The following is a 13,348-nucleotide window of genomic DNA, read 5'->3' as shown; positions in this document are numbered from 1 at the left end:
TTACTGGTTTACATATTGAACTAAACGATCAGCTGCAAAAACGATTGCTCCTAGCTTGTTATATAGCTTGGGTATCCCAGGGGTCCTTGATGGGGATCCAGTTGGTCCCCAGTACAAGGTGAATAATTTATTTTCACTACAGTTTCATCCATAAGTTGCACAGTGACAGACTGCATGGCTAATGTTGTTGTGGGTTTCATGCACTTTTTGTAATAAAACATCTAAAAGGAAAATCCCGTGAGTTAGGGGCCATTGTATAATTTGTGTCAGTTCAGGGGTCCTTTACTTGAAAATGTTTGGGAACCACTGTTATAGCATTTTCTATCTAGCCTGTAAAGTCATGAAAATCATTTTGGTAGATAGTTCAGAATCATATTTATTAGCAAAGTAAGTAGTCACTTACAACGAATTTGCCTTCAAACTCAGAATACTTTATTGATCCCTTAGGGAAATTGTTAAGAAAATGTTATTGGTACAGTAGTACAAGTAGCAGCAGTAAACAAGTGGCTGCAACATGTCAGACTACAATATTGTCAGTTATTGGTATTATTAACTAATCCATTATTGCACCAAGTAATTTTTGCATTGGTGTATTTGGTGCATACATTAACATATTAAAAGGGATTATACAATATAGTAAAGTACTGCAACATACAGAACATACAGTACATACAGAATAGATATATCATGATAAAAGTGTGTAAAAAGACACTAACAAATAGCAAATATGAAAAGTATATTAAAACAGTTTAAGTAAGGGAAATAAGTAAGACTCTACGTTTTAGTGCAAGATATGCAAAATATTGATCAGGGGATGTTTAAAAGCTTACAGTATGTATGTGCAATGGTCAGGGGTAATAGTCCAGGATGTGCAGTTAAATGTCACTTCATCTATAGGTGAAAATTACTCTGGTGATTGTTTTAATTCTTTATGGAAAGATTACCGATCTCGTTGACACCCAACTAAATGACAAAATGCTTAAAAAGTACCAATTGTACATACAATATACATTTTGGACTCTCTTCTCGTGTTTCCAGTACACTGGAAAACCCAGAGCACAGGAGGAAATGCCACGTGTACATACTGCGCATGCCCGACGAGTTTTACGTTGATCCTGCTGGGTGATCCCAACTTCCGGTGAAAGAGGAGAATCGTCTCACGCGATTACTCTAACAAGGCCTATCGTTACTCACCCGTAGGTAGTTGAACGGGGTTTCGGTCGTAGCCATGGACCTGTGATCGCCAACAAGTCAGCTAATTAACTTTTTAAGAAAGTAGAAGACGTCACCATAGACGCCGCTTTGACTAAACGTCGCCAGAGCCACAGGTTTGAACGTTACCCCGCTACTGCCAGCTAGTTAGCCAGTTAAAGACGCAGCTAACGTTAGCTTTTCGCCAACCAAGCACCTCTAAATTAAGTCCTGGTGTCTATTTCAAGATGTCAACTGCGGGATTTAACTCTCAGAATGGGACAGGACAGGCATATGCGAACGGTGAGTAACATTCAAATGGAAGTAACGTTAGTTCAAGACAAAGTAGCTAACAGGAGCTAACTCGCTAAACGCAAGTAATAAGCTGACACTAGCAGCAGTTCTTGGCTCTTTACTCTGTGGCTATTTGCTAAGTGTACTAACTGGCTTGCTTAGTAACGCTGTAACGAAAGGTAGCCAAACAAGGGCGAGCTGTCAGGTATAGTTAACGTTACACCGGGACAGCTGCTGCTAATCTTGACCTGTCTTAATTTTAAGTGGTTGCTATCGGTAAGGTTACTATCTATATCGTTACATGCCTTGGTCAGAACTAGAATGAGATACCGGTGATATACTAACCGACACAGTTAGCTACGCTATACAGAACAGTATCGTAACAGTCAAAAACGTATCTATAGAATGGATGAGTGTTAGTGTAACCTATAGTGACTGTGGATGGGGGGTTGTTTCTGAGTCTTTGCTAACTAAATTTGACCAGTGCTAATTTTTGATTTGTTGAGTTGGAAGACCAACAGGTATACAAACCGAAGGTCAACGGGCATCATAACTTTTTAAGACAGGTGTCGGGTTGTTCCATCTTCTCCCAGTAAACATAGCTAGCTAACGGCAATGGTATGATCACACCGTCAACGTATCACTTGTTGTTCTCCTGTCCAGCTAGCCAGAACATTTAGATAGCTCGGGTGTTTTTGCTATCAACGTTATTGTACATGTGGCACATTGAGTATGATCCAGATATGTTCCTGCAGATATTTCTGTAGGCTTATCCAATTTCTTACTTCAATTTGAGATTACTCTGAACATTTTTATCAGGTTTCCATTGAATGATGAGGGAAAACACTGACATCTGACAAAAGTATGATTATGTGCAACCTTCAGAAGTGTTTCTTGTTAATGCATGGGAAGGCGCTCTCTTGTACTGTTCAGAATAAGCAATTGCAGCTTGAGCAAAAAATGCCTCAGGTGGTTTTCTAAAACTGTAGATATGTGTCTGAACTGTGTCAGAATATCTAATTGTTTATTGCATTGCCCAATAATCAGATTCCCAGCTCTCTTGAATCAGATGGGTCAATAAAGGATGTTAATCCAGCTCTTTTCTTTGACCTCTAGTCAATTTGAAAACAAAAACTGGATGGGATGAGTTTTCAGAACAATGCTTGTAAGTTCATTCTGATTTCAAATGCGAATGAGCTATTCAAATGGGAGTTGGGAAGTTATTTGTGGCTACATCATTTATACATTGTCACACCACTATGTCTCCTAATGTCACTTGTATTTTATACTACTGATGTGCATCCAGTAATAATATGTTAATATGTTGTGGCCATAAGCATTGTAAGCTCAGTATATCATGGCCATAAGCTTCATGTTTAAAGATCATAGTTGAGGGTGTCTTTTCTAGACGGATTCATATTTCCTTGCATATTCTTATAAGCCCTATTCACACGGGACTAGTAGTACCAGAGGACCTCATGTGACCCCCCCATATCTGTGTTTCTTGCTGCACTTTCGCACAGTCTGTATTTTACTTGAATTTACAGAATTTATCCCCCGCATATGATGTCAATGTTCTGTCAAAACGTTCAATTATAATTGTCACTGCAGTAAATTCAAACCCAAATTACAGAGATGCAGATTCACACAGGACACACAGGAGTGAAATCTGGTAGGTAATTTGCGGTGGAATTTTTTTTCTTGACAAATTACAGACATGGCATATTTGCACGGGATTGAGATCACAGAAGTTATTACAAACTACTAGAGGTCCCCAGGTAATACAAGTCCCATGTGAATAGGGTTACACACCCACATGTTAATGATGCTGATTTTTAAATTACCTTCCTTTTATGTTTTACCTTTCAATGGGTTGATTTTGATTGAAAGAGTTCTAATTCCACATCAGGCTTTTTTATTGAACAAGAGCTGTTACAAACTAAGAACTTCTTACATTTTCCATTTTCTTGGGAAGGACAAAGATTTGAGGTGGATTATGTGCCTTCATCCATCTTTGCTCATTGAGAGAGTTTTCTAATCCCTTCTCCCCATTTACTTAGCTTTGCTTCTATGTATGTAGTACAGGGCTAAGTAGATATGGGTGAATCGGTTTGCATAAATGTAATCATTTAAGCTGCAAACAACGATACATTGGTGCTGCGGTTTAAGCTATTGCCTGTTAGATTGTCATTTAGATAACACATTTCTGTATGAATTCTCACTCTGCCCCATTTCTTTCTTTTTCCTACTGACGAGTAGATAAGTATCTGAGATATGTTTTTTGCTGTTGGCAAGATCTTGCATCATCTGCTATTTCAAAAAGAGTGAATCCTGTTTTGATATTTGGTATAACACCATGAATATTTTGTTATTGATTTGACATTCAGCAAGTTGAGAAACAAATACCACATTTTAGTCTAGTATTTGCACAACACACAATTAAAGAATTGTAAATTGTGCAGAAGTGTCAGTGGTTTACTACTACTAAGGTCAGACTTGGCTTAGAGCACCACACTCTCTGTCATTGGGCAGATCATAGTGAATTACACTCAGATAAAGGGATTAGACCTTGGGCTGTCACTTCATTGGTCATTTGGTGGATCTAAGTGGTTTTCACTTGTAGTTCTATAAGTACTGTCCCATCTGTTTTTCATTTACCTTTTTGAACTGAGCTTCGGGTTTAAACCCAAAGACTTTCTAGGGTTTAAGTCACTTGAATCACAAACAAAAGCTCTTTTCAGACATGGAATCTGTAACATTGCTGGCTTCATCTTTTTGGGAAGCTAATGGCTTGAGCTTTTGAACTGGAGAGCTGCAATCCTTGTTCAGATTTTGGCATCTGGCACACGAGGGAGTCCAACAGCCCTTTTTCTAACTGCTACAGTGGCAGCCCTGCTGGAGAACAGTTTGAAACTAAGGGTGTTTTCACACCAATTTCATCAGACTTTTGGTTTTGTTTTCTTCCTTGGTTGCTGTAGCCAGGTGTTTTGGGTGTTTTGCGTTTTAGGACGTGACAGCGCATACAAACTGTAGTAATAGCAGCATCTATCTTGACAATTGAAAAGTGATGTTTCTTTCATAGAAATATGCACTAGTCCAGAACACAAGACTTTCTACCTGTATTTACTTTCTTGCTCCCGCCCCCGACCCATCTGACCAATAAGCAGATTGAACGCTCTCACATGGTTTGTAGTAATGCATTTTGGTTTGTTTGGATTTTATATTTGTGTGAAAAGTAACTGTACCAGTGGGAAAATGCTCCAAGTCGACCAACTCATCAACTGTTATGAACCAGAACAAACAAAAGATACGTGGGGAATTTTGAATTTCCCTGTTGTGGGACTTATAAAGGATTTTGAACCTTGAATCAGTATTTAACGTGGAGGTGACAAGGAAATTGCCGGAACATTTAAGAAATGACAAGTATGTCTAAAAGGGCTTGATTGTCATCTTGATGGGTAGAAGAGATATTAAATAACTAAATAAACACAGGCCTGTTATTTTTTTTTAATCTAGAGTCTGTAACATGCCTGTATTTATCATTCTTTCTTCTGCAGGTCCTTCACAGAATCCAGTTGGCCTGCAGCCGCTGCCAGGGGTCAGCTATGGCATGACTCACCAACCAACCTACAATCCAATGCAGGCCAAAGCTCCCGCAACCACTGGCACTGGACTCTACCCCTCTGGGCCATACCAACCTGTTCACCCAGTCAGCCCCTACCAGCCTGGCCCAACACTCAGTTCCTACCCAGCTCCTTCAGGCCAGTCACTGTTGACCAGGCCTCTAATTGGAGGTCCTCCATCCCATACCCCTCCTCAGTCTTCCAGCCCTGGTCCTAGGCTGCCACCTGCACAGGCCACACCTCCCCCTCCTGCTGTGTCTTCTAGTAGTTACTACCCAAACCCCCAGCAGCCGCAGCCCATGGCTCCAGCGTGGCAGTACAGCACAGCTCCCCCACCAATGGGGCAACCCACCTCCATGAGCGTACCTCCCCGCGGCCTTGTGCCTAACAATGTAAACCCAGCTGCAAGCTCGACACCGCCACCAGCACCGTACAGCTCTGCACCATCAGCCCATGTGTCCCATAGTGTCACCCAGACCCCAGGCCCAGGGATGCCCTCCACCTCTCTACATGGATATACCCAGCCAGGTAAGAACACAAAGGCTCTGCTGAAGTCTAAACTGTACCATCTATATGCACAATATAATTTTCAAATGGAGAATAAGATAATTATAGGGGGAAGTTGGGAGTGAATTAAACTTTAATGCAGGCACTACTTGAGTCAAATCAATAAAAAGATGTCTCAACCTTCTAAAGTGCTCATATTATGTTCATATTTTTATTGCGGGGTTGTACCACAATAGGTTTACATGGTTTAATTTTCAAAAAACACAATATTTTTGTTGTACTGCACATTACTGCAGATCCTCTTTTCACCCTGTGTTGAGCTCTCTGCTTTAGCTACAGAATGAGACATCTCACTTCTGTTCATCTTTGTTGGGAGTTGCACATGCACAGTACCTAGGTAAGGACTACTAGCCAGTCAGAAGCAAACTAGCAGCTAGGTGAGCATTACACGTTACAAAGTGACACAGGTTTGTCTCGCAGATAAAGGCTGGACTACAATAGAGTTGTTTGGAGCAGTGTTTTCTGTTGGAGATGGTCTGTGCTTTTGGGTGGACTTTGGGCTTTTTCACCCTGTAGTCCTATTACATGCACAAAAAGATATACGGCACAATAAAGGAAAAAGCATAATATAAGTACTTTTAAGTTTCAATAAATTGGACCAATTAACGTTAACTTTAATTCCAGGGTCCCCATTACTTAATCACTGTAAGTTATCCACCAAGTTCTCATTCTATTAACCTCTCTATAGCACTATTACTGTCTCTTGTCTTTTTACCTCATCACCATTTTAATTGATGTGACACAGATATGCGTATCAAGAATGCTGATATGTTGGAGCTGGACCTTGCCCTCTGTTCCTACTTTGAACATGTCTCTGGCTCCCTCCCAGTTTACACTGAATTTGTACAAAGTTCAATTCAGAATTTTATTGGTTAAATGTGATTCTTATGTAGCAGCATGACGTGGCTTTTAGGCCAAGTCTAAATTTTACTATCAGTTTCTGGTTCAGGGTGTGTTGCTAAAATGATTATGCTCTATTGGTGATGTTAGCAGAATGCACACAACCGTATCTTCTGGGCTGTTAAAACAATTTGATATATTCAGGTCGTTTTAGTAGTTTAATTTCTTTCTGAGAGAGTTAAAGGGTTGTTTCCACTGAGAAGTATTTAACTCTGTCGAAAACAAAAGCCCACTAAAAGAGAATGTCAGTAACTTCTTCTACCAACTAGTGATTTTATTTCTGGGAGGAAGTGGCTATGTTAAGTGACAAAGCATGTAGTTGGTTGTGTAATCTGTGGCCATAATGTCTCAATGATTTGTCATAGCATTGTGTAAATTACCCTTGATTTATTTTTAAAACATTTCTTAAAAAAAAAAATTACAAGGTTAATATACATCTATAATGAGATTAATCATACGTTTTTTCCCCTAAGATGAATCACTGTTGTTTGTGTTTGTCACCAGGCCCTGCACCTCCACCAATGACTCACACGGCTCCACACGCATACCAGTCAAGCAGAGCACCTTATGGCTCCCCACCTACAGGCCCACCACCAACCATGAAACCCACACCCCCTCATACTGGATCCCTAATGATCAATGCCACACCTCCACCCCCCAAGGCAGATGGTAAGTTTTTTGTTTTTAAAAACTGGGCACGTGACATTTTTGTGCTTTGTCCTCAGGTATTACAACCTACAAAGACAGCAACACGGAATGCCACGTCCACATTTTTTTAATACTTGACTGCATCACTTTGTTCATTTATTTACATTTAAAATTGTCAGATTTAGTTTGAGTGGTCTTAAATGTGACAGTGGCCTGGTATGAACTCAGCAAGACAAGACTAGCAATTTATTTTAAAAAACCAAAACATTTCTGAAGCAAAAAAGTAAATGGAGCCAGTTGGTCATAAAAACAACATGACCAGTCACTTAAGTAGAGTTAGTTTTTCAGCCCGATTTTAGATGGTCAGAGAGTGGTATGTGTTAACTTTTTTTTTTTTTTTATCTAGCTTTGCAAACTTTGGAAAGTTGAAGGTCAAAGTCTGTACAGCACAACACTTTTCCCACAAATCAGGCAAATACACATTTTAAAATACAAACATTTTGTGGGTCTGTGCCAATTGTGAAATCACAACGCTGTCAGTGATGAGTGTGTAACAGTTTGTCTGTTTATACGCCAGACTTTTTTTTTTTTTTTTACAATATCTGTATTGGATTTCTTGGATGGAAGACATACAAGAACAAATAACAGCAGAGAAGTGTGCAAAAAGATACAGTAGTGTACAAACATACTCCGTCAGAACATATTTTTCACCCTGTACATACTTGCTCCATACAACTGTACCAACAAGTTTAAACCAAAAAAAAAAGAACATGGCGGTCAGGGGTCCTCGTCAAAGAAGGCAATTAATCATGGGTCCACAGAAGATACAGATACAACAAAGTCCAGATAACAGAAGATGAGGAAAAACTAGGTTGTCCAGAGGATGCACCTATACTGTTTCAGGCCCCTCCATCAGACGCGACATATCATTTTTCTTCACATAATTGATGAAACGACCCCATACATTTTGAAATACCTCCTGTCTGTTCTCAAGCGTGTAAGCAAGAAGTTAGTTCCCTAAACCACACAGAAATAGCGGGTTTATCAAAGTTTTTCCATGATAAGGCTATTGTCCTTTTTGGTTGTAGAGAACACATATTTATAAACATTTTTTCATGAGGCTTTATTCTATGTCCGCCAGCCAGTTTTGTTCTGATCACCTTCCATTGTTTCCCTCCCTCCCCTCCTTCCTCTACATGCCAGCTCAGTGTGGGGGTGCTGTTAACAGCACTCTGCCCCCTACTGAGCCCGACTGCCAGGAGGGGGATATTGAATGTCCAGGTGTGGTTTGTCAGTTGCTGTTAATGTCGGTGCTTTGCTCCCCATCCTGTCCTCTTTGTGCTGTTGTTCATTGTATCTAGGGATGCACTAATTATTTTATTCCATCCCTTAAATTGATACCAAATATAAAGCATTGCAAAATCAGCTAATACCGAGGTCCAGTCTGTTAATTTTCAACAAAATGTTGTTTGCGCTCTACAATTTGTGTTTATGTAGCTGGGTTTTATTGCTGCTTTGGCCCGATATTTCTTTTAGTATCTGTGCATCCTTAGTATTCATATAACATATTTCCTGTTGGTAGTTTGTCTGCCTCTCTCTGTCATCCTATTTTTATCATATCTCCAAAATGACCTCTAAATAAACATCTAAAGTATAAATAATTCTTATAAACACCATACATCAGTTCCCATTATCATCATGATCATCAATAATATTGTTTTGCTTCAGTAGTCTTTTGTGTCCATTTACTGTAGATCAGATCATTACATAGCCTGTGGTTAGCACACTGGGATAGAAATAGCAAAAAGTGTCACTAAAATTGTTCACATCTGTATTTGTTTGAAACAGGAACTGTGGCTGGCAATGGCCAACAAGCACCAAACAGCTATAACCATGTTGACAACAAAATGGGTAAGGCCATTTTCTGCCACATTTAGATTATTTTCACACCAACCATATGTACAGTCTGAACTTACAAAGCAGGACTTCATAGCTACTACAGAATTGCCATACATGGAAATCACTTTCAATTTATATCAGTTTTTGAAGCTGTTGTAATGATTTTTTGGTTCTGATTACTAAATACACAATGTCCCAGAAGTAAAGCCCCACCAAGGAATGCCAGTTCTGGTGGGCTTTTACCAATTACAATTCTCTCATTTTCTTTAGTTTAAAGGATAAATCTTTAAATATTCTATGATTTTCATATTATCAACAAATTCCATGAAAAGGCCAAATCCATTATTTAACTTATTCCAATAAGAACTATTGTGTGTGTAACCAAAGCTGAGGTGGCTTGTTCCTCTTTGCAGAAGAGCTCCAATGTTGTCCATGGACCAATAAAAACACATTAATGAGCCACACTGTTACACTGGGGGACGTTTCCTTCATCACCACGAAACCTTGTCACTGTTGTTTATTTTAAATCAATTTTACATACACGGTTGTACTGCTGTAAATACTCATCAGCCACAAATGTGTATTAATCTGTAGTTGAAAATTGTCCTAACAATTGGACCATTTACTCTTGTTTTAGTAATGGTATCTAAAATACACCATAACCATAGCTGTTTTAGGAAATTACTGGTCTTTTGAAACTTGTCTTTTGAAACTATTTATTGGTGACCTGTTTTATTATTTTGTCAATAGAGGCTTGGGGCACAAGTGTTGAGAGATGGACTAATGCATTGGTTTGGTCTTATCATATGATTTGTTAACAGCAAGACAAATATAGTCTATAATATATAATTTAGAAGGGTCCATTTTTCATTAATCACTGCTACTCAGTGGGTTGGATTTCTCATGTGAACTGACATAATTGCTGTTCCCTTTACTTCCACAGCTGGCCTTCCCCAGCATGGACCACCTGGTCGGCACTTGGGCCACTACCCCTCCCTTCCACCTGGGTACCAGAACACCTCGGCTACCCACAACGCTGGCCCTCCCATGCACCCTGCGATGCAGGCTGCCACGCAGCCTTACACTCAAGCACCTCAGACATACCAGCAGGTGAGAGGGAAGTCACAGCCATGCGCTGACTAAGTACTGTTAGAGCATTTCACATGTACTTGTCTTTAGCTCATTCTTACTGGTTGTAGATTGTAGAAGTTGCTTCTCATGACAAGATTAAAAATGCTAGAGAAATATTAAATCTTTGATGTTTTGGCTCTAAAGTGGTCAGATTTAGAGGCAGTGAATATCCACTGATATCTACACAGCTATGCAGCTTTATTTGTATGATAGCTATACAAATAAAGCTGCCTTGCCTTGCCTTACAACAGTCAATCAAAGCATGGGTGGTCAGCCATGCTTTATGATTTGGCTTTCATACGTTTTTTGGTAAATAGATTGACTAAAGCGCTTGTTGTTTTCCCTTCTCTCAGCCACCTGGGGGCCCAGGACCAGCCCAACTGAGCCCATCCCTGGCAGCCTTGAGCCTCCAGTCCAGCACCCCAGAGGCCCTGAGAGTGGTCAACCTGCTGCAGGAGAGGAACCTGCTGCCACCAAGCCCGATGCCTGCCCCAACACCCTGTCTCCCACAGGACCTGCAGAAAATCAACTGCAACCCAGAGTAAGCCATGACAGACTACTATTGACAGCATGTGTTTATATTTATTCTCTTTCATTGGAATGTTATTATCCTTTCAAACTGATAATACTGGGATGTTAATGTCAATTGTTTAAACTTTTAATTTTTGTTAAAAACAATTATGTAGTTATGTGTAAAGAATATTATTAAATGGACTTAATGTACGACTTTTTGCAATTTAAATAACTGCTTAGAGTAAAGAGCAAAATGTCATCTGTTTTGTTGCCATCTGTGCAACTGTACACATTTTGTTGTAGAGTAGCGTAATTATTAAGTTTTTCCTGGATATGTTGCCCTGGGAGTTCCTTTGCGAGATTGTTCCAAGACACAGCTGCAGTCATTGTCGAAGTGTCCTTGGGCAAGACACTGAACCCCTGCAGCAGCTGTTAAGACTGGAAAAGCGCTATATAAATACAGCACATTTACATTTACTGTGTGTACTACTGGGCACAACATGATCTCTGCATGCAGTTCAAGGAATATAAACTTTCTGCATTTGTGTGTCTCACCAGGGTTTTTCGTAGTACGCTGACCAGCATCCCTCAGACTCAGTCACTGCTCAATAAAGCCAAGATGCCACTGGGCCTGCTGCTCCACCCCTTCAAAGACCTTTCGGTAACACCTCAGTTCAATATTTAATTAGTCATTAGTCAGTGCATTTACAGTACATTGACTGAAATAATGTTATTGTTGGCTCTCTATTATAACCTTATTTGTTAGATGTCATTTAAACATGAAACCTGTTTTACTCAATTGGTATTACGGATTAACAGAAACATAGAAGAAACACAACTACGTTTCTCCCTGGGCAAACCAAATTTACTAACTAGCTTCTAGCTATGTGCTTAACCAAACTCCTTATAAAAATTAATAATTATTTATTATATTTTATTATTTCATTAATGTTAATGGTAAACATCTCTTTCTACAGCCACATCCACTTCATCCACAATTATATTTCTTATATTTTGAAGATAACTACTTTTATTGATTAAAAAAAAAAAGAATAGTTTGTTCCTGTGTTAATTGAGGACACAGGCATTGCACAATCTGGACAGCAACAACGACAACCTCTTTATTGAAATGCCAGTTACAACTGGTTACAATAAAATGAGATTGCCTAGAGGCACTTCTTACATGGCTTTCTTTTATTATGTGGTTTTCCTTGCAGCAGCTTCCTGTGGTGACATCCAGCACCATCGTCCGGTGTCGGTCCTGCAGAACATACATCAATCCCTTTGTCTCTTTCCTGGACCAGAGGAGGTGGAAGTGCAACCTGTGCTATCGGGTCAATGATGGTAAGAAAGGAGGAGGAGTGATGTATTCTCTTTGGAGTACCATCATCTAAAGAGCCACTGGAGGAAGTGTCCAAAATAATACAGCCTAGCTACAAAATGTACAGTACAGTGGAAAAATATAACCTCACTAGATGTTGTGTGTGTGCATATGTGTAGTTCCGGAGGAGTTTATGTACAACCCAGTCAGCAGATCGTACGGAGAGCCACACAAAAGACCCGAGGTCCAGAACGCCACCATCGAATTCATTGCTCCTTCAGAATACATGGTATGTTTCTACAGCTATCAGCATGCCCACTTTACTGTAAATTGAAAGCTAATTTACATATATGTATTAGTGTCAAGGCACATACTAAGACAAATACTCACAAAATTATATTTACAGTGGGCCTTGAAAGTTTGGGCACCCCAAGTAAACATTTTTATTAATGTGCATAAAGAAGCCAAGAAAAGATGGAAGATCTCCAAAAGGCATTAAATGACAGATTAGACATTCGTATAATATGTCACAAAAAGTTAGATTTTATTTCCATCATTTATACTTTCAAAATAACAAAACAAAAAAAATGGCATCTGCAAAAGTTTGGGCACCCTGCAGAGTTTATAGCCCTTTGGAAAGCTGAGACCTGACAGTGTCATAGATTGTTCTCATCAATCATTGTCTGGAAAGACCAGGTGAAGTCAATCTAAAGGTTTTACATGCCCAGACTCATCTGACCTTGCCCCAACAATCAGCACCATGGGTTCTTCTAAGCAGTTGTCTAGAAAACTGAAAATAGTTGATGCTCACAAAGCAGGAGAAGGCTATAAGAAGATAGCAAAGTGTTTTCAGATGCCAATATCCTCTATTCGGAATGTAAATAAGAAATGGCAGTCATCAGAAACCGTGGAAGTTTAAAGCAAGATCTGGAAGACCAAGAAAAAAGACCTGGCAGACATTGGAGTTGTGGTACCCCATTCTACTATAAAGAGATACTCGTACAGAAATGGTCTTCATGGAAGAGTCATCAGAAGAAAACCTCTTTAACTTCCTTACCACAAAAATCAACGTTTGAAGTTTGCAAACGAACATATAGATAAGCCTGATGCATTGTGGAAACAAGTTCTGTGGACTAATGAGGTTAAAATAGAACTTTTTGGCCCAAATGAGCAAAGGTACGTTTGGAGAAGAAAGGGCACATACATTTTTTGAAAAGAACCTCTGTCCAACTGTTTAGCATGGGGGTGGATCAATCATGCT

The 13,348-nt window shown here is 39.5% G+C and overlaps 1 protein-coding gene across 4 annotated transcripts in view; it reads left to right on the top strand.

The window, feature by feature from the left end:
- The first annotated feature begins 1,108 nt into the window (after positions 1–1,108).
- The window catches only part of sec24a (SEC24 homolog A, COPII coat complex component), a 22,726-nt gene continuing 10,486 nt past the window's right edge, over positions 1,109–13,348 (top strand). The window contains exons 1-11 of one of the 4 annotated variants that reach the window (XM_032534172.1): positions 1,109–1,494; positions 5,043–5,213; positions 5,247–5,636; positions 7,080–7,244; positions 8,427–8,504; positions 9,072–9,134; positions 10,066–10,232; positions 10,607–10,794; positions 11,325–11,427; positions 11,984–12,110; positions 12,267–12,376. In XM_032534172.1, coding sequence (XP_032390063.1) covers positions 1,440–1,494; positions 5,043–5,213; positions 5,247–5,636; positions 7,080–7,244; positions 8,427–8,504; positions 9,072–9,134; positions 10,066–10,232; positions 10,607–10,794; positions 11,325–11,427; positions 11,984–12,110; positions 12,267–12,376 — 1,617 coding nt within the window. In that variant the 5' untranslated portion in view covers positions 1,109–1,439. Of the gene's footprint in view, positions 1,495–5,042; positions 5,637–7,079; positions 7,245–8,426; positions 8,505–9,071; positions 9,135–10,065; positions 10,233–10,606; positions 10,795–11,324; positions 11,428–11,983; positions 12,111–12,266; positions 12,377–13,348 lie in introns of all 4 variants that reach the window. The other 3 variants (XM_032534171.1, XM_032534169.1, XM_032534173.1) reach the window with 3 other exon arrangements.

Source organism: Etheostoma spectabile, chromosome 13 (assembly GCF_008692095.1).
Source record: "Etheostoma spectabile isolate EspeVRDwgs_2016 chromosome 13, UIUC_Espe_1.0, whole genome shotgun sequence".
Classification (NCBI taxonomy): domain Eukaryota; kingdom Metazoa; phylum Chordata; class Actinopteri; order Perciformes; family Percidae; genus Etheostoma; species Etheostoma spectabile.
The sequence above is the reverse complement of the archived record's forward strand: the minus strand, read 5'-3'. Positions and strand labels throughout refer to the sequence as shown.